This window comes from Manis pentadactyla, chromosome 12, assembly GCF_030020395.1.
Source record: "Manis pentadactyla isolate mManPen7 chromosome 12, mManPen7.hap1, whole genome shotgun sequence".
Classification (NCBI taxonomy): Eukaryota; Metazoa; Chordata; class Mammalia; order Pholidota; family Manidae; genus Manis; species Manis pentadactyla.
This window is the reverse complement of record NC_080030.1, coordinates 9862299-9885917: the sequence shown is the minus strand read 5'-3', so window position 1 is coordinate 9885917 and position 23619 is coordinate 9862299. Positions and strand designations below refer to the sequence as shown.

Below are 23619 nucleotides of genomic sequence, written 5' to 3'. Positions count from 1 at the left end.
ACCTCCCTTCCAGAACAGTCCTGGGGAATGGTGTCTGGGACTCTCCTGTCTGAGCCTTGGTTCCCACCCCCCAAAGTGGCCTGAGCAAACACGGGTCAGACAGGGATCCTGGGAATGGAGACATTTATTGACAGGAGGGCTGGGCTCTGCATCCGGGTAGAGGAACAAAGGGGGTGCCCAGCAGGAAGGCAGCACGCGCGGCTGAGGAGTCTGGGCCAGCCTCAGGCGCTGGGCGCGTACTGCAGCACCAGCCGGTCAAAGTCGTTTTCCTTCAACGCAGATGGGGTGGGGGCAGAGAGAAGGTAGAACGTGAGCCGGGCCCAATCCCAGGCCTTCGCTGGCGCAGCCTGGGGTTCTGGGGCTTGGGGACGGGCTGCCCACACAGGCTCACCTTGGCTTGGTATTCCATGATGAAAGGGTGGGACCTGTGTGAGTCCTTCAGCTGGGACAGGTAGCGGTTTGTCACCTGCGGGGGAGGCGAGGCCAGATTAGCTAAATGGGGTACCCCTTGGTGGCTCTGACCCACGTGCAGGGGAAGGGCTAGGGCAGGGTCTGCCTGGCTGACTCCAGGCGGGAGGCCTGGGGTCCCCATATTCCCTCTATCACCCCATCCTGGAATCAGGCTGATGACAGAAGGCCCCCAGGGTTGGGGGCACAGCACCTGCAACAGAGCCTGCACTCCACACGTGGCTGGAAGGTACCCCACGGGGTTCAGGGGAGTGGGCTGGGCAGGGACCCAGGCCCTGGGAGAGGTCAGACTGCAGGGGACAGGGATATGGGTTGCTCTGGGCACGCGGTATGGAGTCACCTGAGGCCTGGGGACTGGAACCTGGACCCCAGGCAGGGCCCTTGCTCCCGGTCTCACCACACACCCAGGCCCAGCTTTGACCCCCATAGGGTCACATCTCCCTGAGACTGGGGGCGCACTGCTGCTTCTGCAGTGAGGAGGAGTTGCCCTACCCTGCGCCTCCAGCCTGAGGCTGCTGGGGGCCCTTCCACTAGGCTGAGCGGCTGCAATGAAGCCTTGGGGTAGGCCCCAGTCACCTACATGGAGTGCTGCCCCGGTGCCCCCCTCCTCGTCCTCTGACGGCAGTGGGCGCCTGGACATTCCTCCCCTGGGCTCTTTACCCTGTCCCGCTGCCGTCCCCCCACCCAGAGATGACACAGGCTCAGGTCCAACCTGGAGACCCCGAGCTTCCTCTCGAGCTGGGGCCACACCAGAGGCCGCCGCTGACCCAAGGCTGACACCCTGGGAACCTGGCTGGGGGGCCTACCTCAGGGGGCTTGCCCAGGTGCTGCGACAGGACGATGAGGTTGATCAGTGTCTCTGGGTGGCCGCTATCCTGGAAACGGGGTGGGGGGATAGCAGACGGGCAGGGTCAGCTCCTCCAGGCCCCCAGCTCGGCCTGCTCACACCCATCTGGGGCAGGAGGATGCCCCAACTGCCCCAGGGTAAGGACTGACGTGACCTCCCAAAGTCACATCCCCAGAGGCAGAGCAGAGACAAGGCTGTGAGACGCAGAGTGTCCCTACACTGGCTGCTTGGCCGGGTGGTGGTCTCAGGGACACCTCTGCGCAGGGAGCAGTGCAGCCCTGCTGCGGAGCCGTGGGCCTCCCCACCTCCCCACTGAGCCTGTGGCCTCCCTGCAGACCAGGCTGGGATATCATTCGGGAGGGTATATTTATCACACCAGTCTCAAAGTAACAGCCCAGCCGGCAGGTGGCCTCAAACGCTACTGTAGCAGAGCTCTCCCTCCTGCTGCAGTCATGCGGTCTGAAACCACTGGCAGCCCCTGCCCGCCCCACCTGCTTGCTCTCCCAGGGCCTCGGCAGGAAGTTGCTGGGAAATTACCAAACCACCAGGGAGTGACCCCACCCCGCCCACTGTGCCGGGCTCCGAGGCCCAGGCAACCTGGGAAGCAGCCCAGCCACTGCTTCAGCTAGGATTCCCAGAATCTGCAAGACGGCTGCAAGGCGGGAACGCTGGGGGAGCCCCGATGGTGCACTTGGGACAGATGCACCACCGGGGGTGCCCCGCCATGCAGGCTCCGTGGCTGCGTGGGCCCTGGCCTCCCACATGGCCACAGCTCCACCCTGTGGCTGCCCTTCTGGGAGGAGATTCAACCCCTCCCTGCCACTGTCTCCTCAGCTGCTGTGACAGGGACAATGGCGCACACCCACAGAAGCAGCTGTGAGGTGGTCACAAAAGAATGAGGAGGAACAAGAATACTTGTGGCAAGGAGTCAGGAGCGCGCCGTGGCCACAGGTACAGGGATGAGCCGATGCCCTGGGGTGCCTGAGGCTGCCGGCGGCTCAAGGCCACAGCAAACCAGACCGGGTGGTGTTCCAGGTGATGAAGACAGATGGGAGTCATTCACCTGGGGACCCCACTGCTGGGACAGGGAGAGAGAGCACGCCAGCCTGGCCCTGACAGACCTTGCAGAGAGGCACAGCAGCCAGGGCTGCATAACGTAACGTAACGTAACCTGTCAGCTGGGAGGAGACACCCAGGGCCGCCCTGGGAGGCCACCACTCGTCCCTCTTCACAACAAGGACAGGCCTGGGCGACACCTGTCATCTGCAGCCGGCTCTCCCTTTGGTAACAAATGACAGGTGTCTCCCCGACGTGCAGATGCAGGTGAGGGGTCATGTTGAGAGGCCCCCAGACCAAGCAGCTAAGGTGACATCCAGGAGGGGCCCGACATGCATATCCACTCAGCTCAGGCACAGGTTGACGAGACCCGCCCATTTCCAAGAGAAACTGGAATTGGCATTTTTATTTGCAATCCCAGTTTTCAGCTGATTTGGCATTAAAATCCCATGTGGCCAGATGGCAGACCCGTGGGGTCTCTGCTATACCCACCTGTCTGTCCGCCTCTGCAGCAAGCCCGATCCCCATGCCACCTGCTGTCCCCACTTTGGGCCCCGGGGTGTGGGCTAGGCCACCCTACCTTGTCCAGGGCCTCCTGCAGCACGCCCTCGGCGGCCTCCCAGCGGCCCTGGGCCATATGGCAGGCCGCCTGTCCATTGAGCAGCAGCAGGGTGGGTGAGCACTTGTCTGCCATCTCCTGGAAGATGTAGTAGGCATCCTGCAGCTTCTCGCCGCCCTGTGGGGTCAGTTCTGTCACCGTTTTGTCACTCCGCTTCCCTCTGCCGTCTCCCTCAGGGTGGGGTGAGGCCAGCACTTTGCTGAAGTGACCCTGGTGTGGCCGGCCCACAGCAAGCACTGCTTGGACACCTCCCTGTGCAACCCACGCCCTGCTGAAGGGGCTGAGACAGCACACAGCCACCCAACACCCGGCAACCCCAGTCCTCCGTTTACAGACTTGAAGCTGAAGCTTCCAGAAGACAACCTGCAACCTGGCACGAGAGCAACCAGGCTGGGGTCAAGCTGGGAGCAGTGGGTGACACAGTCCATCAGGGGCAGCCTCGGCCCTACGACCAGCAGCCCTGACCCCAACCATCGGGTTCTGTCTGTCTGCTGAAGATGTAGGGCAGCCTGAGACCAAGATGCCCTTGTGAAAAAGTGCAAGGCTAGAGGAGAGAGCTGTCAGGTTCGCCCCACAGAACTGCATGGGTTTTGGAAAGTGGCCTGAGCAAGGCCTCAGCCCCCCAAGGGCAGTGTAGATGCATGCAGACGAGGAGCACATGTTAAAAGACTTGCACAAAGGAGCAACTCAGAGAAAGGAAGCCAAGTGCCCAAAGCCAGAAAGGGGGCTGTTGCCGGGAGCTGGGGCCCAGGTATGCGGGGCGGGAGGGGGCCGGGTGTGGGGGAAGCTGTGAGGGGGCCACCAGCAGCAGCCCAGTGCCAGGAGCTAGGAGCCCAGGCATGTGGGGTGGGAGGGGGCCGGGTGTGGGGGAGGCTGAGGGGGGCTCGCAGCGGTGCCCAGTGCCAGGAGCTGGAGGACAGCCGAGCAGCAGCCAAGCCCAGGGTGGGCCCCGGAAGACTGTGAGCTGCCAGGCCGGCCCTCTCGGCCTGTCCCGTGGGAGCAGCACACAGCCTGTCCCGAGGCACCCTGGTTCATTCACTGGCTCTGGCTAAGCCATTCAGCTTCAGTGAGAAGCCCTGCATGGGGCCGAGGCTGAGAAGTGGGGAGCATGCCAGGGGTACTCCAAGCTAGGGGGTTCCCCTGGGGGATGGGGATCCCCAAAGGAAGCAGAGGGCCCTGTGCCCATGGACCCCCACACCTGCACCTCCCCTCCGGAGAGGCTGGCAGCGCTGGGCACAGGGACACGGGTCCTCCGAGCTGCCTGACGCTCCTGCCCCTGCTTCACCCTGCAGGCCCAGGGCCTCACCACGGCCAGGTTGACCCAGGCAGTGGCCAGCTGGGTGAGAGGGGCGTCCTCATCCTGGTCCTGCATTCTCTTCAGCTCCTTCCTGGGGGCAGAGGGGACAGGTGGGAGGGGGCTGGGCGGCCTGCACTCCCTGCTCAAGAGGTGTACACACAGGCGCCTCACAGCCCCAGCCTAGCCAGTCCCTCAGCTAGGATCCTCCTGAAGCCCACCCAACCCTGCCCACACAGGGAAACTGAGGCATGGACCGTGCCACACTTTGTGCTGGGCAACAGCATGCAAGGAAGGGCAGGTAAGCAGCAGTGTGTCCCTCAACGGACTGGAGCAGAGTAACTGGACCCATGACTGCGCCACCGACGCCCCAGACCTCAGGAAGGGTTTGAGGGCAGTCCCCATGCTGAGTGCCCCTTACAGGCAGAGGCCTGGCTTTGGGGTCCTGATGTGGCCATTGCTCAGACACCCCTGACGCACAGGCCTGGGCCTGGGGGCTCAGGTGGGGACAGTGGGTGCTTACCGGGCGAGGTCCAGGCGGCCCAGCTTCAGCAGGATCTGCACGGTCATGGCCATGCTGTGGGGAACATGGCCCCGCACCCAGATCAGCCCGAGAAAATGCTCTTGGAGCCTGCTGCCTCCTTAGCTGTGCACACCCCTATTTCCAAACCACTGCAAATCCCTTTCTAGATGAGGTGGGATGTAAACAGATTCGTAAGGAATGTGTGGTGACTGACTGACAGAGGGGAGGCAGGTACCAGAGAGCTCAGGGTGGAAGGTGGTGGCGCCCTCCTGGCTGGACTCCTGGCCGCAGTGTCGGGGGCTCCGACACCCTAGCCCCGAAGGGCTCTGACTGCAGGCCAGCCCAGGGGAAGGCCTGCAAAGGCCAGGGCCCAGGAGCACAAGGCTTTGTAGGGGCGGGGAGTGGGTAACAGACACCACAGGCAGCCACAAAGGTGCTCTCTGCTCTGCTGTGGGGAACAGAGGTTTTCAGCCCCAGGCTCTGTGTCCTTGGAGCGGGGGTGCAACAGTGCCGAAAGGATGGTGTCCTGGGCAGGGAATGGGAGCTCTCGCCGCGATGGGAAGCCTGGGCCCCACCACCTTTTAGGGTGGCACCCCCATTCCCATGACGATGGCCAACAAAGCCCTGGTGGCCTGGGCAGGGGCGCTCACCACTCCAGGCCGTCCCCCTGGTGCAGGGCACGCAGGGCTGTGTCCGGGCTCTGCTCGTGAAAGTAGATGGAGGCGGCTGTCAGCAGGAAGGCGTTGCTGCTCACGTCTACACTCCTGCTCATTTCCCGGTCCAGCGCAGCCACGATGACATCCCTGCCAGACAAGGCTGCTCAGGGCTGGTGCGGACAGCAGCCTGGCCCTCTTGGGAGGGGAAAAGCCCAGGGAGGGCAAGTCAGGGCCCCAGGGACACACAGCAGCGGCAGGCAGAGCAGGCCCAGGTCTCTACAGAGCCGCGCCAGTGTCAGCCTCACTACCTCCCACAAGGCACTTCTTACCCCACAGACAGATAGGTAAACCAAGGCTGGAAGGAGTGGGGCTGGGAGTTTCAGACCTTGAGGGAGATGTGATTGATACAGGAAGGGTTGGACCCACAGAACACAAAAGACAACCCAGAACTCAGGCTCCCCTGGCCCCCCGAGCTGGGGGACTGTGGTATCCACACTGGCCCAGGACATGGAGGGACAGGAGGATTCATCAAGGATGCCTAGTGGGGTCATGAGGCTGCACAGGTGAATCTCACACCAGTTACATGCTGCCTTCCTGAGGCGGCCAGGCCAGTGGGCCCTGCCCAGTGGGCCCAGGGCTCCTGGCAGGTGGGCAACATGCTAGGCTGGGGGTTGGGCTGGAGTCGGGGCTCAGCAGAGGGTGAGAGGGTGTCCGCACAGGCCCCTCTCACCCTCTTGGATGCCCAAGCCGCGGTCTGCTTAACCAGAAATCAGCCAGGACCTGCTGCTTCAAAGGGCTGCTGAGCAGCTGGCAAGGGAAGGCAGGCCAGGACCGGGCCCTGGGCCCCCACCTCTAGACAAGAGCTCCTCCATCAGGAGGTGCCTGGTGCACAAGTGACTTCAACTCTGAGCCGGGTCCCACTTTTTCGGGGTGGGTGGGGGGCACACACATTGCACACAGGCTGTGGTACAAGGAGGGCTGGTCTGCCTCGATCCTGGCACCCACTGCCTGCTGTTATCACCGTACCATCAGTGCATGGTGCGCTGTCACTGTAACAAACAGTCATTGTCTTTACAAGCTCCAGTGCTTCTCCACCATCTGCAGTCAGGTCTTCAAGGGGCAGCAGTCTGAGCTGCTGCACTGCCTTCTCCCTAAGGACCCACCCTTCCCTGGGCTTCAGGTGGGTCCTCTTCTGTAATGCTCACAGCAGCCACCACTCCTGAGGGGCCCTGGGTCCCCTCCTCTTCTGAAAGGAGAACGGGGCTGGTAACCCCAGCTAGTGAATTGTACAGCGGGAGAAATGATGGCCTCAGGAGCCACCTTAGTGGTCTGGGGCTGCTGCAAACAAAGCACCACGAACGAGGGGCTTAAAGCAACAGGAACTGACGTTCTCCCCGTTCTGGAGGCCAGAAGTCGGGTGCCAAGCTGCGGGCGGGCCTGGCCCCTCCCGAGGGCTCTGAGGGCGAACCTGTCCCGGCCTCTCCCGGCCTCCAGGGCAGCCGACAGTCCTCGGGCTTGTGTATCACCTGATATTGCCTCCATATTCATGTGGCCTTCTCTGTGTCTTCTGAGGACACCAGTAACTGGCTTTAGGGCCCACCCTCTATTCAGAATGATCTCAAGATTCTTAACTAATTGCATCTGCAATGATCTTGTTTCTAGTGAGGTCACGCTCACAGGTTCTGGGGTTCATTCAGCTGCCGCTGCTGACAAGTAAACCCTCCCGAGCCTCGGGCCTCCCAGGAGACGGGATGCAGGGGCTCCCTCCCAGGTGCACAAGTGGGGGGTCAGAGCAGGGTCTCACTCACACTGGGGACCTGCAGGTGGCCACAGCGGCCTAGGAGGGAGAGGTGGTGCCAATGAGGTCATGACCGTTTGCTGGTCCAAGGAGCTCCACTGGGCAGAGAGCTGGGAAGGCCTCTCTGAGGCGTCTTGGGAATGTGAGGGATAGACTGGGGGATGGTGGGGCCTAGGGGCTGTGGGGGCCCCACAGAGCAGAGGTCTCTGTTATGGGCTGTAGACCCAATGTCCTTCTATGCCAGCCACTCTCTGGGGAGCATTCTACCTCCCTAACCCCAGGGGCCTGGAAACCACCCCATTCTCAGGGATGTGAGAAACCAAGGGGCCAGGGAGCCACGGAGCACGCTGGGTGGGGCTGGTGCCCCCACCTGAGGGGCTTGAGCTCCTGTGCACCTGGGCAAGCACCCCAGCTGGTGAGGGACTAGCCCATGCAAAGGCCCAAGCAGGGCGGGAATGTGTGCTGTCTCGGACCCCATACTTGGCAGCCAAGTGTTCCCAGTCTAGTTCTGGGATGCTTGGTCCTGGCGTGGCAGGTAAGGCCTATCCTGGCTTCCCTGGGCCATGGGAGGTGGGCAGGGCTTCTGAGTGCCCACAGCCCTGACCCCCGCCTCCCCTGGCCACTGCCACGGAGAACTTGACAATCACTGGTCTGTGGCTCAGAGTGAGTGTTTGGCATGTCCCTACCCGCCCTCCACCTGGCCGGTTTTCTAAGGGAGGCAAAGGGCAGGCAGGGCAGCCTCCACCCTGATACACCGAGGGCCTAGGACTCCCTGTGCTGTGGGCTGCAGCATGAGGCTGTCTGTTCAGGGGGGCCCCCCGAGTCCCTGAGGACATCTGCACACGTGTCCTCATCTCTGACCACCCCCAGGCCCTTGCAAGGCAGAGACCACCACTGCCCCCCACTGTGCAGGTGGGGGAAACTGAGGTTCAGGGAGGAGGGACACCCACCCAAGTCCACCATGCCTGCCATCCTCACCTCTGGCTGTCGCTGGCCAGGTACTCAGCAAACATACGCACAGCCTGGAGCTCAGGGGCCGAGGAGGGCTTGATCTCGTCCAGGACCACGCCGTACTTCCTCTGTGGTCAAGACAAATGGGCGGTCAGCTGTGCCTGCCCCCTCCGTGGTTTATATGTCCTAAACACGCAAGGGGTTTGCAGGGCTCCAGCATCACACTGGTGCGGCCCCAGCACCCTGCCCCCCGTGAGCCCCCCGCCTGCTGGGTGCCAGTCCCGTGGCACTATGGACCCCAGCATGACAGGACTTGCCTGCCAGGCCCTGCCACCCCCTTCTCTAGCTAGACTCTGGGAACTCACTGTCCAGACCCCAGAGGTGAGGTGACAGGGTGATGGTCCTGCCAGCTCAGGGGTCGGGGTGTCACCCGGGGACATGGGTCCTGGACAGGTGCTTCTATAAAGCAGAACACATCCCTTCCCTAGTGACACCCAGGGCGTGTGTCACTGTTGGGCGTGCCAGCCGTTACTGCTGGGCGGAAAGCTGGAGTCAAGGCCCATCTTTCACTATGTTCCTTTCTAGATAATCTAAATGTCTTCATCACCATGCACATGCATTCTTTTTAAAGTCATATACATGTATGTGCAAGTACACACGTATGTACGAATGCATGTCAAGGAGATTCTGGGGCACCCCTCTGCTGGGGGCCATACACATTGGCTGGGCTTGTGCTTCACCCTTGGGGACAGAGGGTGGACAGGCCTGGTCAAAAACAGGGTCCCAGCAGGCTCCAGGATGTCCTGCAGAGGGAAGGGTGCCAAGAGAACCGGCAGCCACCCAAGGCCTGACATGAGGTGGGGGCAGCTGCCGAGCCACGTGCCCGGGACAGTCTGCAGTCCAGGGCCGAGGCTGGGGTACAAGGCAGGACAGAGGCAGGCAGCCCCATCTGCACCGTGGGCCTCGGGGCTGGGGCACCCGGTCCTGTCTGCGCTGCCTGGACAGTTTCTAGAATGCGAGGATGCATTCCTACTGTATTCTCTGGACAACACCTAACACCTGGAGTAAACTATGGACTGTCTGGAGAGCAGTGTCAACATTAGTGCGTCGACTGTCACAAAAGCACCCCACCAGTCTGAAATGTCAGTAATAGGAGCTGCCTGCAGGCTGGGGGAGCCGGAAGGTATGCGGAATTCTCTTTACCATCTGCTTGATTATTCCTTAAGGCTAAAACCGTACTAAACACGTAAAATTTAGTAATTATGCAAAAGAAAAAAGTAAGAAATCCTGACACTGGCCCTCTGGCCTGCGGATCCAGGACCTCAGTGGCATGGCAGCCTACTTGCCTGCTTAAAGCTGCTGGGCCCTGTCCTTCTTTGCCGGCAGCCCCCGCCCCCACCCGCACCGTTCCTTGCTCTCTGGTCCCAGGGGGGTTGCTGGTCACGGGTCCTTGCTCACCTGTGCAAGGTATGCTCTGTACAGGAAGATGTCCCTCTCCACCTCTCTCTCTGGGCTTGATGGCTGTGGAAAAGGAGGCAGGTCAGGATGGGGGGGCCACGTGCTGGACAGGCCCTCAGAGGCCAGGAGCAGGCAAGCTCCCGAGTAGGAGTCTGGGCCCGAGTTCCAGCCCCAATCTTGTCTCTCCCGGGAAGGAGGCTCCTCACCGCCCCCGTTCCTCTGGGTGAGGGGCAGGGGCGCTCCAAGTGCAGCTCCTGCTCCAGCCACACAGCGAGAAGCCAGGCTGGAGCCCACACCTCTGACCCCCGGACACGTGGCACCCCAGGTGCAGGAGACCAAACAGAGCTGCTCAACAGTCCCGGAGGCCCAAGGATGCTGGGGGGACATGCCCCAGTGCCTGGGTTTGTAAAAGCAGTGAGACAAGGCCTGGGAGGAGCCTCGTCCAGAAGGGAATGTGTAACTCTGGAGAACAGACGGGACCTGGTGAAACATGCAGAGGGAACTGACTTTCTGTAACAAATGCTTCCCTACGGTAGGTTCCTGTTCTGCCTTTGTTCCAAGACACTCTCTACACACAACAAACAGAAGACACCAATGTTCAGAAGGCCTCTCTGGGAGAGAGCAGCTGGGCTGCTTTGGTGCAGGGACATGTGTCCAGCCTGGGCCAAGTGAGACCTCGGGGATGACTGCCCTGTACTCAGGGACAAGGTCCATGGGCCACACGCTCAGCCTAGCCACCACAAAGAGCTGAGAGTGGAAGTGGGGTGACCTCATGCTACGATCACTCTGGGACTGTGATTGCGGGGAAGCCCCCCTAACCCCGACCAGGTCAACCAGAGCCAGGCAAGGAGACCTGTGGGGACTCGGGCAGAGGCTACGCGTTGAGCGGTGGGCACACACCCGGATCTGAGGCAATGGGAACAGCATCTTTCTGGTCGAGGGCCTCTTGGCCCCCTGCTGCTTAGGGACAGCCCACCATTGGTGAGCAACGCCATGAAGTAGAGCCCAGGACCCAGAGGCAGTGCTTCATGGGGGCAGGACCATAGCACCCAGGCCCCTGCACCCCCAGGGGAGATGGGCCAGCAATCCAAAGCCCCCCATGCGGCCTGTCCTGCTGCAGCTGAGCGTCTGCCCGCGCGCTTGTGGGGCACAACGCTTACCTGCCAGAAGCCCCCTCCTCCCAGTGACGCCTTCCTTCTACTGGGCCCCAAACTGCCACTGGGAACAACCAGTTTAGAATGTGGTTCAGAAGAGGCCCTGCCTTAGACAGGAAACCTACTGACCTCCCTGTCAAGAGGTGTCAGGCACACAGCGGTTGCGGAGTTGACATGACAGTTAGGCATGACCCCAGACCCCAGTGCCTGCTGGGTGGAAATGTTCTAGAAGGAGCTGGAAACACCTACTCTGGAAGCTGGAGTAAGTCACTGACTGGTGGTCCCTGCTGAGCACCGGTGACTTCCCTATGGCGCATGCCCCTTTGCAGGCTGGTCCCCACCTGCAAACTGGGGTGACCAACGCCTGCAGCAGGGTCACTGGGAGGCCTGCCTCATCAGCATGGGGCTCTGACGCCAGCCCTCCAGCAGCAGCCTCTGAAAGCTCACCAGGAAGCCTGGGTCTTGGGCTGAGTCGGACCCTCCAGGTGGCCCTGGGACCCCCTTTCGTGGAGTGCCCGAGGGACTCCCGCCCGTCACCAGACGAGCGCTGCGCTCCCAGCTGGAGTCACGGAGGGTCTCAGAACCCAGCAAGGCCAGGAAGCCCATCATGCCCACTGATGACGCCCGACCCTGGGGTGGCCCCACGCCACCCCCAGGCAGCTCGGAGGTGCAGCCAGGCTGAAGACATGTGGATACTGCGTAGGAAGTCGGTGATGCACTGGGGGCCACTCTCTGCATGGCCATCACAGCCACCTGGCCTCGGGGGCCTGCAGCTCCTTGAGACTTTCTTTGCTGCTTCACCCCCAGAGCCTGGGCAGAGCCTGCCATCTTGTGGGCACTTGAGAAATGTTTGACAAGTGGGAAATGCCATGATGGCGACATGGCGCTACACAGAGCAAAGGGCAATGACAGGCCGGGGGTTCTGCCTGGGGCCGCAGCAGGTGGTGCCTGCCCGAGGCTGCTGGGTGCTATAACAAACTACCTCGGGCTGGGGGCTTACGACACAGAAACTTACTCTCCTGTAGTCCTGGAAGCCAGAGCCCAAAAGCAAGGTGTCCACAGGCCACGCAGTGGTCCAAGGCTCTTGGGAACGGTCCTTTACAACACTCAGCTTAGGAGGGTTCCAGGCATCCCTGGCTTATGGCCACGCTCCAAAACGCTCTGCCTCTGCCTCCTCTGGCTGCCTCGAACCTCTCTTCAGGACACCAGTCACCAAAATCCTGGCAGATCTCACCTAGAGATTCTCCTCTGAGTTATAAATGGAAAGACCTTTTCCCAAATAATAGGTCACATCACAGGTACTGGGCGGACACACCTTCATGGGGACACTGTCCAGCCCAATACCACTGTTCAGAGGATTTAGGGGCTACGGCCCAGGATTAAACCCCCTCAAATGGCTCGGCGGGGACGCGCCCCACTCCACTGGTTGCCTCAGGGAGGACGTCTTGGTTTGGTGCCAGCACATCTTTACCGTATCACCAAACAAGCCGCAGGTCCCTGGGCTGCAGTGCACCTCCAGCCAGAGGGACCACAGGTCTGGTTTCTACACTGACATCTTCAGCCTCTCTCTACATACAGGTCATGCCGTTTCTCACTTTTTGGCAGTGATGTGAAGTTTGCAGGTTATGCCCCGAGATGACTCAAAGAACATAATGCCACGATGTGAGCAGCACACACACAGGGCAGAGGTTGAAAGGTGTGAAAGTGAGCATGACGCCGAAATCTCCCAGTGATCCCCATGAGGTCAGTGTCACTGTTCCCAGGCGACAGGAGGGGAACCCAAGGTGCAGAGGGGCAGCGACGCATCCCAGGCGGCAGAGAGAATGCCGCAGAGCCAGACCTGAGCACCGGCCTGTCTCCGTCTCCTCACAGGCTGTGTTATTACCCTGGCCAGGAGGCATGCACCAACTGTGGTGCTGAGCACAAGGTGGCCCCCACCCCGAGATGTGCAGGCCCATCCATGGAACCTGGGAACAGCTTATGGGACATCACAAAAGTGACCTCAAGAATGTGATTAAGGTTATGGGCACTAAAACAGGGAGATTGTGCTGGGTTATCTGGGAGGGCCCTGCCTAATCTCAGAAGCCATTATTCACAAGAACTTTAATAGCTAGGAATAGACAGAGGAGCACCACAGGAGGAAAAATCCAGGAGGCTCCAAGCATGACAAGCATTCGACCCCCGTGGCTACTTCCGAGGATGGAGGGGCCACACAGGAGGTTGAGGATTGGAGAGAAACCTCTAGGTGCAAGAGCCAGCAACCTGAACAAGTCTGGAAGTGGATTCTTCCTTTGAGCCTCCAGAAAAGACCCAGCCTGGCCGACAACTTGATTTCAGCCTGACGTGAGCCAGTGTAGAACTTCTGACCTAAAGAAATGGCGAGGTAATAAATTTGCTTTGTCTTAAGCTGGTGTTTATGGTAATCTGTCACAGAGGCATTAGAACAGTAATGTAGTTGATCCCTGAACACCATGAGGGTTAGTGGTGCTGACCCCCTAAACAGTCAAAAATTTGAATATAAGTTCTGACTCCTCAAAACTTCACTAATAGCCTAAATACTGTACAGACTGGAAGCCTTACTGGTAACACGAACAATTAATGCATGTTTTTTATCACATACCATGTTTTTTTTTTTTGGTATCGTTAATGTACAATTATATGAACATTGTGGTTACTAGACTCCCCCCATCATCAAGCCCCCACCACATACCCCATTACAATCATTGTCCATCAGCGTAGTAAGATGCTACCAAAGCCCCACTTGTCTTCTTTGTGTTGTACAGCCCTCCCGTGACCCCCTACATTATGTCTGCTAATTGTAATGCCCCTTCTTCCCCCTTATCCCTCCCTTCCCAGGCACTTTCCCTTTGGTAACTGTCAGTCCATTCTTGGGTTCTGTGATTCTGCTGCTGTTTTGTCCCTTCAGTTTTTGCTTTGTTCTCATGCTCCACAGATAAGTGAAATCATTTGGTATTTGTCTTTCTCCGCTTGGCTTATTTCACTGAGCATAATACCCTCTAGCTCCATCCATGTGGTTGCAAATAGTAGGGTTTGTTTTCTTCTTTGGCTGAATAATATTCCATTGTGTATATGTACCACATCTTCTTAATCCATTCATCTACTGATGGACACTTAGGTTGCTTCCATTTCTTGGCTATTGTAAATAGTGCTGCGATAAACATAGGGGTGCATATGTCTTTTTCAAACTGGGCTGCTGCATTCTTAGGGTAAATTCCTAGGAGTGGAATTTCTGGGTCAAATGGTATTTGTGTTTTTAGTTTTTTGAGGAACCTCCATACTGCTTTCCACAATGGTCGAACTAATTTACATTCCCACACATACCATGTTCTTATGATAAAGTAAACCAAAGAAAATGGTTTCTCAAATTGTCGCACACCTTCAAAACATTTTTCAATACGTTTGCTGAAAAAATATTGGCATGTAAGTGGATCCACGCGTTTCAAGGATCAAGTGTACAATCATGCCAGCATTATTTCAACAACCCCTAACAGCTTCCCGATGCCTGTTTGAGGGTTTATTCTCATTATACAGATGACATGTAGGGAAATCAGATACTGTCAAAAGCCAGAAGCATGAAAAGCAAGTCTTTTCTATTTTAGAGTCCAAGCTGCATTGAACCTTCCGGCTGTCTAGGTGGAGACATCCACCACACCCTTGCATGGGGCTCCAATGGCACCTTTGGAATAAAATCCAGACCCCTGCTCTCTTCATTCTCCATCCTCTCCTCATTCAGCCTGCTTCTGCTAAATCAGCCTTGACTATCCCACCCAAGCTCATCCTTCCTTTGGCAACTCTGCAGCAACAATTTGTGGGATTAGATGCTTCAGTCTCAGATTCAAATGACAGACACAGCCTGATCTGACCACCACCACACGCGACAGGCCCCAGCTCCGTTCTGCACCTCAGAACCTTTTCTCTCCAATGCACCTCCTTACTTGTTTCCTCTCTTTAGAACACTAGACTGGGAGGGAATATCCAGTCTGCCAAGTTCCCTGCTCTTAACGATTCTCCAGTGGTTCACTTCAAAGTGTCAGTGACATGTTAAAGTGTTAGTAATGTCCACATCCCTCTCTAAAAGCTCCTGCTTTTACGACCCATCTCCCCTCTCCAATCACCTGCTGGCCGGGCCCAGCCTTGCAGGGTAGCTGGCACAAAGCCAAGCTCATTCCCACCACTCTCCATCCCACCACTCTCCATCCCACCACTCACCCGCAGCAACTTCTTTATTTACTTGTTTACTTTATCTCCCTGCGAGGCTGAGGTTTCGGAGAGATGGGACTTTTATCTATTTTGTCACTGCTTTGGCCGTAGCACGAATATACTATCTGGCCCACAGAGGTGTTTAACGAAGAGTGAATGAATGAGCGAATTTGGGGAGAAATAACCGGGCTCACGGGGGCAGGGCAAAGTCGGGGAAGCCATTTCTCTCTTCAAGCGGTGTTCTCAACTGTAAAATGAGAGAAAAACGGCAGTCCCTACTTCATGGGTATTGAGGGCACGGCGGCACAGTAAGCGAAACGAGATAATTACTGTCATTATTACCAAAGTGGTAAAAATTGCCTCCCTTAACTCAAATGCCTTCCAGGGAGCAGAGTGATTGTTCTAGGAGCAAAAAGTATCATAAACCATTACTGCTTGGGGTTCTCATGGGACAAGGATGATTCACCCGCGCGCTCTGATGAGATACGGCGGGGGAAACCGGAGACGAGGGAAGGCTTTTAAAATCACTGCGCCCCCGCTGCCCCCAGGAAGTCGTCCTCCGCCTCCGCCCCCAACGTTCCCCCGCCCCGGAGCGGCCGCACCTTCACCCGCTGCGCCTCGTTGATGCACTGCTGGTAGCTGCCAATGTAGAACGCATTCTTCACGTCGAACAGCTCGTCCACTTCCCCGGAGCTGCCGGAGGCAGGGCCGGGGGCCGGAGGCGCCATATCGCCGGACTCACCCGATCCTCTTCCTGACTTGGACACGTCAGCCGGAAGCAGGGAGCCATCGTGAGGCACGCCGGGAAACGTAGTTTCCTGGTTCCGGCCTCGTTACAAAGATGAGTCAAGGGGACACCATTGAAGGGAATAAAGGACGGAAGAGTAAGTGAGTCTCGCAGGGCATCTCGGCAGTTGTAGTTTAGTTCGATACTATGAACCAATAGAATTCAGGGAAACCTGATAAGGATGAGGTCGAGACGGGAAGGAGCAGTGAGCTCGGGAGGATGGGACCATGCAGGAGGCGGATCCAATAAGTGGAGGGTCTTTCGTGACGTCGTCAACGCGCGTCGGAAGCGCCGCTCACACCGGGGCTCGCACGAGGCTGACGGTGAGGATGGCCGGGTTCGCGGAGCTCGGGCTGTCATCGTGGCTGGTGGAACAATGTCGGCAGCTGGGTTTGAAGCAGCCCACGCCCGTACAGCTGGGATGTATCCCCGCCATCCTGGAGGGTGAGTGTAGCCCCGCCTCTTCCCCAGAAGGCGTCCCCTTCTTTAACCGCAGCCTTTGCCCACGCCGATCCTGCCTGGCGACGGGAAGCCCAGGGCGTTACGGGCGAGCCTTGGTTTCAGGCTGACTGGGCAGTGTTGGCGTGTAGGCCCCATGACTGATTCGTTCGTTGTGTGTCCGCACACAAGTGATGCATCAGTTTCTGAAACTTCCGTAGTCTCAGAACACAGGGAGGGTTTGATGAATGACATCACTTGGAAAATTTAGTAGGGCTTGCATTATCATCATAATTTAACTAATGGAAACTGAGGCTGTCAAGAGTACTGTAAGTCTAGGATTCTAGTCCCATGACTGCTCTTCTCCACACTCTAATGACTCGACTCAGTTTCCCATTTTAAAGAAATGCCTCCAGGAAGCCCAGTCTAGTTGTGAGGTTGAATAAACAAAGGTGAAGGAATCAACAGGGATCACAGGCTGCAGATCGAGGAGGGCATTCAGGGTTCCCAAAGCTCAAATGCTCTGGGAGGGAGTAAACATGAAGTAGTGATTAGTAGCATCTTGGGTAAGATGGATGTGGGTTCCAGTCCAGTCTGCTGCCACTGGCTGTGTCCTGGGCAAATCTCTGAGACACAGTTTCCCCTTGTGTTAAATGCATATGATAATGGCCTCTCCCTCCTAAACTTTGTCTGTTGCTCACAATGGAAAGTTGTTAGTATGTCCGGAATGTAAAGCACATAGGCCAGTGTTGGACACATAGTAACAGCTTGTTAAATGTTACCTGTTGTAAACCTTGCCTGATGGGACACTCTACTTAGGTCGGGATTGCTTGGGCTGTGCCAAGACAGGCAGCGGGAAGACAGCAGCGTTTGTCCTGCCCATCTTGCAGAAGCTGTCTGAAGATCCTTATGGCATCTTCTGCCTCGTCCTGACACCCACCAGGTGAGTCCCCCACAGGCCTCTTGGGTGTCAGGCAAGGGCCTTTACCTCTCTGAGCTGCACTTTCTCCATGTGCAAAATCGGGACAGAAATCATGCCTGCCTCTTAGGGGTACTTGAGAATTAAACAAGATTGTGTGTGGAAAATGTTGAGCACAGGGCTTGACTCAGGGCAAGCAAGCACTGGCTGGACAGGAGCTGTCAGCAGCCTTGGAGACCAAAAAATAAATACACATCTCTTGTTCTTAGGTAGGTAAATATGGCAGTTGATAAGCTAAGTTCTGTGATGGCATTACCAAGGTAGGTGCTGTGTGCGGTGAGGGTGTGGCCTGGGGAGGGGACAGTATAGGGAGGCTTCATTCAAAGGGTGCCTTAAAGGATACAAAGGATCCCTCAAAGGACAACTTTGGGGAAAGGTAGTCTAGGCAGAGGAAACTGCTAGTGCATTTGTGCAGAGATGTGACAAAGGCAGAGAACACAAGGGATGCTGGGGGCCGGGCATGTTAGAGCCAGCTTGAGAAGGAGCTTGAATGCCAGGCAAAAGATTAGAGTCAATTCTGCAGGCATGTGAGCAGGAGAGGGCAAGACAGGAGGACAGGAAGTAGGGACATGGGCTGAGAAGAGGCTTGGGTGGTGCTGGGGGCTGAAGGGCAGAGACCTGGGACACTGACCAATCCCAGTGGAGGGGGCACTGACCCTTAGGTCTCAGCCTTTGGTGACCGGTGAGTCCATTGCTTAAGACATGGGAGGAGGAGAGGCCAGTTTGGGTGAGACTGGGTGGGAGGAGCCATGGGGCGTTCTGGGTCCCAGCCTGGTGAGGGGGCAGGGGCTGCAACACTCAGTGTCAGAGGGTTTGTCCACAGAGGGTGTGTGAACAGGAGAGGGCCAATCAGGAGGCCTGAGGGGTGGAGATGGGAAGGGGAGGCATGTGCACAACCCCTGTCTGACCCAGCCTGGCCCCTTGACCCCCACAGGGAGCTGGCCTACCAAATCGCAGAGCAGTTCCGGGTCCTGGGGAAGCCTCTGGGCCTGAAAGACTGCATCATTGTCGGCGGCATGGGTACGAGGGCCCCAGGGAAGCTCTGGGTGTGGGACCCCTGCATCCTGGGACCACCTGCCCAGCCCCGCCTCTCACCCTTCACCCACAGACATGGTGACCCAGGCTCTTGAGCTTTCCCGGAAACCACACGTGGTCATTGCCACCCCAGGGCGCCTGGCTGACCACCTCCGCAGCTCCAGTACCTTCAGCATAAAGAAAATTCACTTCCTGGTAAGTCAGTACAGGGTGCTGATTGGTCCATTTGGGAAATGTGTGTCCTCTAGGCTATCAGTAGAGCAATAGGAATAGGGAGGAGTACAGCTCAGGGCACAAAAGGGGGCTGTACTAGTGAAGTGGTTTGGGGTGGGGCCTCTGAGGCCGAGAGGGAGAGGACCCCTGGGCCCATGTTCACAGCTGGGAAGGAGGCACTTGGGGAAGTGGGCCGGGCCTGGGTGTGTGGCCCAGTTGAACCCTCACCCAGATCCCCTGTCTCTACACTTCACCACTGGTGCTGCAGGTGATGGATGAGGCCGACCGGCTCCTGGAGCAGGGCTGCACTGACTTCACTGTGGACCTGGAGGCCATCCTGGCAGCTGTGCCAGCCCGCAGGCAGACGCTGCTCTTCAGTGCCACTCTGACTGACACACTCCGGGAGCTTCAAGGCCTGGCTGCTAACCAGCCCTTCTTCTGGGAAGCTCAGGCTCCGTGCGTCTACAGCCATGTTCCAGGGGGAGCAGGGGTGTGGGGACAGGGTGTTTCCTGTGGGCAGGGTGGGGCATTGGCCCCATTCAGCAGCAGGGGAAACTGAGGCCTGCTGGTCCCCAGGGTGCGCACAGTGGAACAACTGGACCAGCGCTACCTGCTGGTGCCCGAGAAGGTCAAGGATGCCTACCTGGTCCACCTAATCCAGAACTTCCAGGATGAGCACGAGGACTGGTCCATCATCATCTTCACTAACACATGCAAGTGAGTACAGGTGGGCCTGCCTCTTGTCCCTCAGGCCCCCTCCCACAGCCCTTTATGGAGGGCCGAGAGGTGGCCCCAGGTCGCAGGAGTGAGGCACATGACTGGTCTCAGCACCCCAGGGCCTCTGCTCAGACCAGAGGTTTCAAAGGATCTACTCAAAGATGCTCAGAGAGGCCAAGTAATTTGCTGAGGTCATCCTTCCTGAAGGCAGAGCTAGAATTTGCGGTTCCTCAGACCCACCCCTAGTTGAAGGGCCTGGGGCCTCAGGCTGTCCCAGGAACCCCCTGTAGTGGCCGGGAAGGTCATGAAAGAGTCTGTTTGCTGTGGTCTAAGGGTGTCACTAAGGCACAGTGCATTACCACCACCACCTGGGGCTGGCCTGTCCATAGTCCCAGGGGACTTCAAAATGTCTGAAGCATTTGGGGAGATTGTCAACAAGCTACAGGCTATTCTAGTGTAAGCCAGAGTGGAAGGGCAGCCCGCATCACATCCTAACTGGTTGCTACTTCCTAAGCATTTAGTGACTACCAGGAAAGACTGGATGTAGGGCTGACTCTCATTGGCTTAGGCCAGGGGAGGGGTCAGCAGAGAGGCTGCCCAAATGCAGGACACCCCACACCCCTGCTGTTCCTTTCCCAGCTGTACAGGGCCACCTGCTTGGAGTCTTAGGGGTGGGCGGGGGCAGGAGTACCTTCCCAGGACCCTGGAGCTGGAGGGGCTGACAGCATATCCTTCCCACTAGGACCTGCCAGATCCTGTGCATGTTGCTGCGTAAATTCAACTTCCCCACTGTGGCTCTGCATTCCATGATGAAACAGGTGCGGCCTCAGGCTGCTCTAGGAACCCCATCGCCTGCCAGCGTGGGAGCGGGTGCCCGGGCTCTTCCCTCTGCCTGGAACATTCTTCCTGCCACCCATCTGCCTCAGTCTGGCCTTCTCCTGGTCATCTCCATCTCCCTTGCTGGACTGTGATCCCCTGAGGGTGGGGACTGTCTTGGTTCCTGTCCTGTCCCCAAGCTTCACACAGTGAGCACTCAAACATTTGCTGAGATGTTATGTGACCCCTGGCCCCCCAATTCTCTCCCCAACCCTGTGCAGAAAGAACGCTTTGCTGCCCTGGCCAAGTTCAAGTCCAGTATCTGCAGGATCCTCATTGCGACAGATGTGGCCTCGCGGTGAGCAGCCCCAGGGTACTCCCTCCTGTGTGCCACCCTGGTGACAGAGGAGTCAGAGGGACAGGCTGGCCTCAGGCAAGGGTTGGGTGACTTCGCTGCTAAGCGACTTTGGGTGAGTCCCAACCTGTTTCCCCATGTGGACAGCAGCACTAACTGACCTTTGCCTCCAGGGGCCTGGACATTCCCACTGTGCAGGTGGTCATCAACCACAACACCCCTGGGCTCCCAAAGATTTATATCCACCGAGTCGGCCGGACGGCCCGTGCAGGTGAGTGGACAGGGCAGGGCAGCCTTTGGACACCTGTTGCCTGAGCCTGTCCACACCATGAGGAGCCAGAGTCAGGAGCTGGTGGGACATGGAGGGGGATACATGGCCTGCAGGTGAAAGATACTAGAGGCAGCACCCTCAGCTGGGGGAAGTCATCCTTTCAAAAGCCAAAGTGGGGGTGTGCTCTGGCTCGTCTGTATGTCCTGGGCGGTGTAAGCTGAGCAGTGTGTGCTTTCCCTGGGGAGGTGGCATACACTGCCCCAGTCCCCATCGCTCTCTGCTGCCCCATCCCAGTTCCTACCATCTGTCAGGGTACCAGTGGAAACCCAGTAGCGAGTGGGTGTATGCTGCTGCCCTACAGAATTTGGCATCCAAGTTCGGCTCCTCACTGTGACCCTCGCCAGAGGCCAAGGTGTCCTGTCTACTCCCCAGCCCTGCCAGAGGAGTGGGCAGATTGTCTCACCCCTGGAGTGGAGAAAGACGTGGTTTCTGGGGCAGACAGGGCCCGGCCTCTCTCTCCTGCCTTTGGGACAGGTCACATCAGCTCTCTGGGCCCCACCGCCTCCTCAAATCATGGGTGACGAGAAGGTGACAGCTGTGTGGGGCTGCTCCGAGGGGCATGGGCCTCATCAGCGGTTAGTGCTCTTCAGAACTAGTCACCCTCACAGAAACAGGATGGGGAGACTGGCATATGGAGATCTGGGCTGGGCCCATAGGATTTACTGCTGTCTTAACTCAGCCTCTGCTCGCTGGCAGCCATGCCAAAAAGGGAAATTGGCCACATCACCAGCGCCCCTACGTAAGGCCGAGCTGGCAGGAGAGCTGCCTCTCCCTGGAGTCCCGCAGTTCCCCTGGAACAGGTCCGCCCACCACATGGGGGTCCAGCTGGAGATCAGGCCCCTATGCCCTGGGCCTCCTTCACCTGCCACCACCCATTCACCAAGCTTTTGTCCTGTACCCCAAATCAAGAGGTGCCCTGAGCTGCCTACAGTCAGGACCTGCCTTTGTTGGCCCCTCATCCCAGCCCCCGACACAGCAGGTAACTGTGGTGTCCTTTCTGCAGGGCGCCAAGGACAGGCCATCACACTGGTGACGCAGTATGACATCCACCTGGTACATGCCATCGAGGAGCAGATCAGTGAGTGGCAGGATGGGAGGGGATGGGGGAGGCAGGCAGCTCTGGGTGAAACCCTCATTTGCCCCATTAGACACCTACCCATCTGCTCACATGGTCAGGCTTAAACTGCGCGTTCCTTCCTATGCAGCCCCGAAGTTTCTTTTGTCTGGTTATCAGAACAAGCTCCCCACAGTGGCCCTCTGCAGCTGGAGGCCATATCCGGTGGGAAGGGAGTTTGGTTTCTGAGACTGGGGTGTGTGGATGGTCCCTGTGGATGAGTCAAGAGGCTCCAGGGATGAGGCCTGGGCATGTTAAAAACCCTTCTGGGTGGTTTCCCATGTAGCCAAGACCAAGAATGGTGACTGGGGCATCTCTAATCACTGTACATGTTGTACTAAAATTCAAAAACATCTGGACTTCAAAGTTCACTGTTTGCAAAAATACTTCCAAATTCATAGTGCTGCTAATAACACAACCAAAGGGAGCAGTCTCTACCTTTCTTAGGCCTGAAATCCGTGACCTTGCCCCCCTGACCCTTCCCTGACTTGACCCTGGCTGGCCTTGCATGCCCCATCCCACAGGGACCTCACTCTGTGGCTGAACACCCTCTCCCTGTCGTGTCCACCCTCCCCTGCACCCCCCCAGAGAAGAAGCTGGACGAGTTCTCAGTGGAGGAGGCCGGGGTGCTGCAGATTCTCACACAGGTCAATGTGGTGCGGAGAGAGTGCGAGATTGTAAGTATCAGGAAGCTGGTCCTTGGGGGCCAGGGTGCTCCCTCCAAGATGGGGACCCCTGTGATGGCCTTTCCTTCCCCCCTAGAAACTGGAGGCAGCCAACTTTGATGAAAAGAAGGAAATCAATAAGCGGAAGCAGCTGATCCTGGAGGGAAAGGTGAGGGCTGAGCTGGTAGGTGTCGGGACAGGTTCCCCAGGGGCATGACCAGCTCATCCACTTCCTGGTCCTTTCCCATGCCAGGACCCTGACCTGGAGGCCAAGCGCAAGGCCGAGCTGGCCAAAATCAAGCAGAAGAACCGGCGCTTCAAGGAAAAGGTAGAGCAGGCTCTGCAGCGGCAGAAGGCCGGTGGGGCTGGCCGCAGGGGGTGTCGGCCCAGGGCCCAGCGTGAGGACCACCCGGCCCCAGCACCCACCTAGGGCCGGGCTTGAGCTCCAGCTGGCTCCCAGTCCCCCGGCCTAAGGAGAGCTGAGGTCAGAGGGGTTCTCCCTAGAGGCAGCACCCTCCGCCTGACCTGCTCAGGCCCCCTCAGTGGAGCCCGTGGACATGTACATTGTGTGGAGAGCAGCTTGTCAGGAGGTGCTCGATAAATGGCTCTTTCGACTTCCCTGGTCTGGCTCTTCGTGCAGGGACAGGTGACAAGAGTTTGGCCTCCTGTGCTCAAGTTCTCCAGAGCGCGTCACCCCTGCCCCACCCTTAACTCTCCATTGCTGTCAGGTCAGACCCAAACTTTGAACTGCAGTGCTGGCCATCCTGGCCAGGTGACCCTGGGTTGGTGAACCCCCTGTGGACCTCAGTTTCTTCACCCAGAAAATGGGCATGAACTGCACCACTGCCCAAATGCAGCGGCAGGGATGAGTGAGGGAACTGCCATGCCAGAACACTGCTGGCTTCTAGGGGCTTCCTCGCCTGCCTACCTGTTCTAATATGGGGTTTGTGGTCAGAGTGAAGTGGGGGCTTAGCCAGGGGCCATGAGCTAAATAGGCCCTGGGGGCTAAGGGGCATCTGTGCTGGGCAAAACCAGGCTCCAGGCTGCATGGCCTGGGCATACCCCTCAGGCTCTGAAACTTGCTCTTCACCTTCAGGTGGTTTACAAAACCTTATGCAGACTGG

The 23619-nt window shown here is 58.1% G+C and overlaps 2 protein-coding genes across 3 annotated transcripts; one reads left to right on the top strand and one right to left on the bottom strand.

Annotated features, from left to right (window-relative positions):
- Positions 1–106: 106 nt before the first annotated feature.
- COPE (COPI coat complex subunit epsilon) lies at positions 107–15815 on the bottom strand. The gene is made up of 10 exons (XM_036893478.2): positions 15648–15815; positions 9671–9733; positions 8240–8340; positions 5458–5610; positions 4808–4861; positions 4297–4378; positions 2952–3107; positions 1275–1343; positions 392–466; positions 107–269 (listed from the first exon to the last, which is right to left on the bottom strand). Exons 1-10 carry the CDS (start codon positions 15771–15773, stop codon positions 222–224), a joined length of 927 nt encoding a protein of 308 aa, XP_036749373.2. The 5' UTR covers positions 15774–15815; the 3' UTR covers positions 107–221.
- Positions 15816–16097: 282 nt separating this feature from the next.
- Positions 16098–23109, top strand: DDX49 (DEAD-box helicase 49). 2 transcript variants are annotated; one of them, XM_036893119.2, is made up of 14 exons: positions 16098–16276; positions 17090–17213; positions 18184–18269; positions 18358–18479; positions 18766–18953; positions 19074–19214; positions 19957–20032; positions 20312–20388; positions 20559–20656; positions 21720–21794; positions 21922–21995; positions 22355–22507; positions 22593–22664; positions 22749–23109. In XM_036893119.2, exons 1-14 carry the CDS (start codon positions 16162–16164, stop codon positions 22923–22925), a joined length of 1578 nt encoding a protein of 525 aa, XP_036749014.1. In that variant the 5' UTR covers positions 16098–16161; the 3' UTR covers positions 22926–23109. The 2 variants fall into 2 exon arrangements, with proteins under 2 accessions (XP_036749014.1, XP_036749031.1); XM_036893136.2 differs by lacking the exon at positions 21922–21995 and having other exon boundaries at positions 16104–16276; positions 22419–22507.
- The last annotated feature ends 510 nt before the right edge of the window (positions 23110–23619 follow it).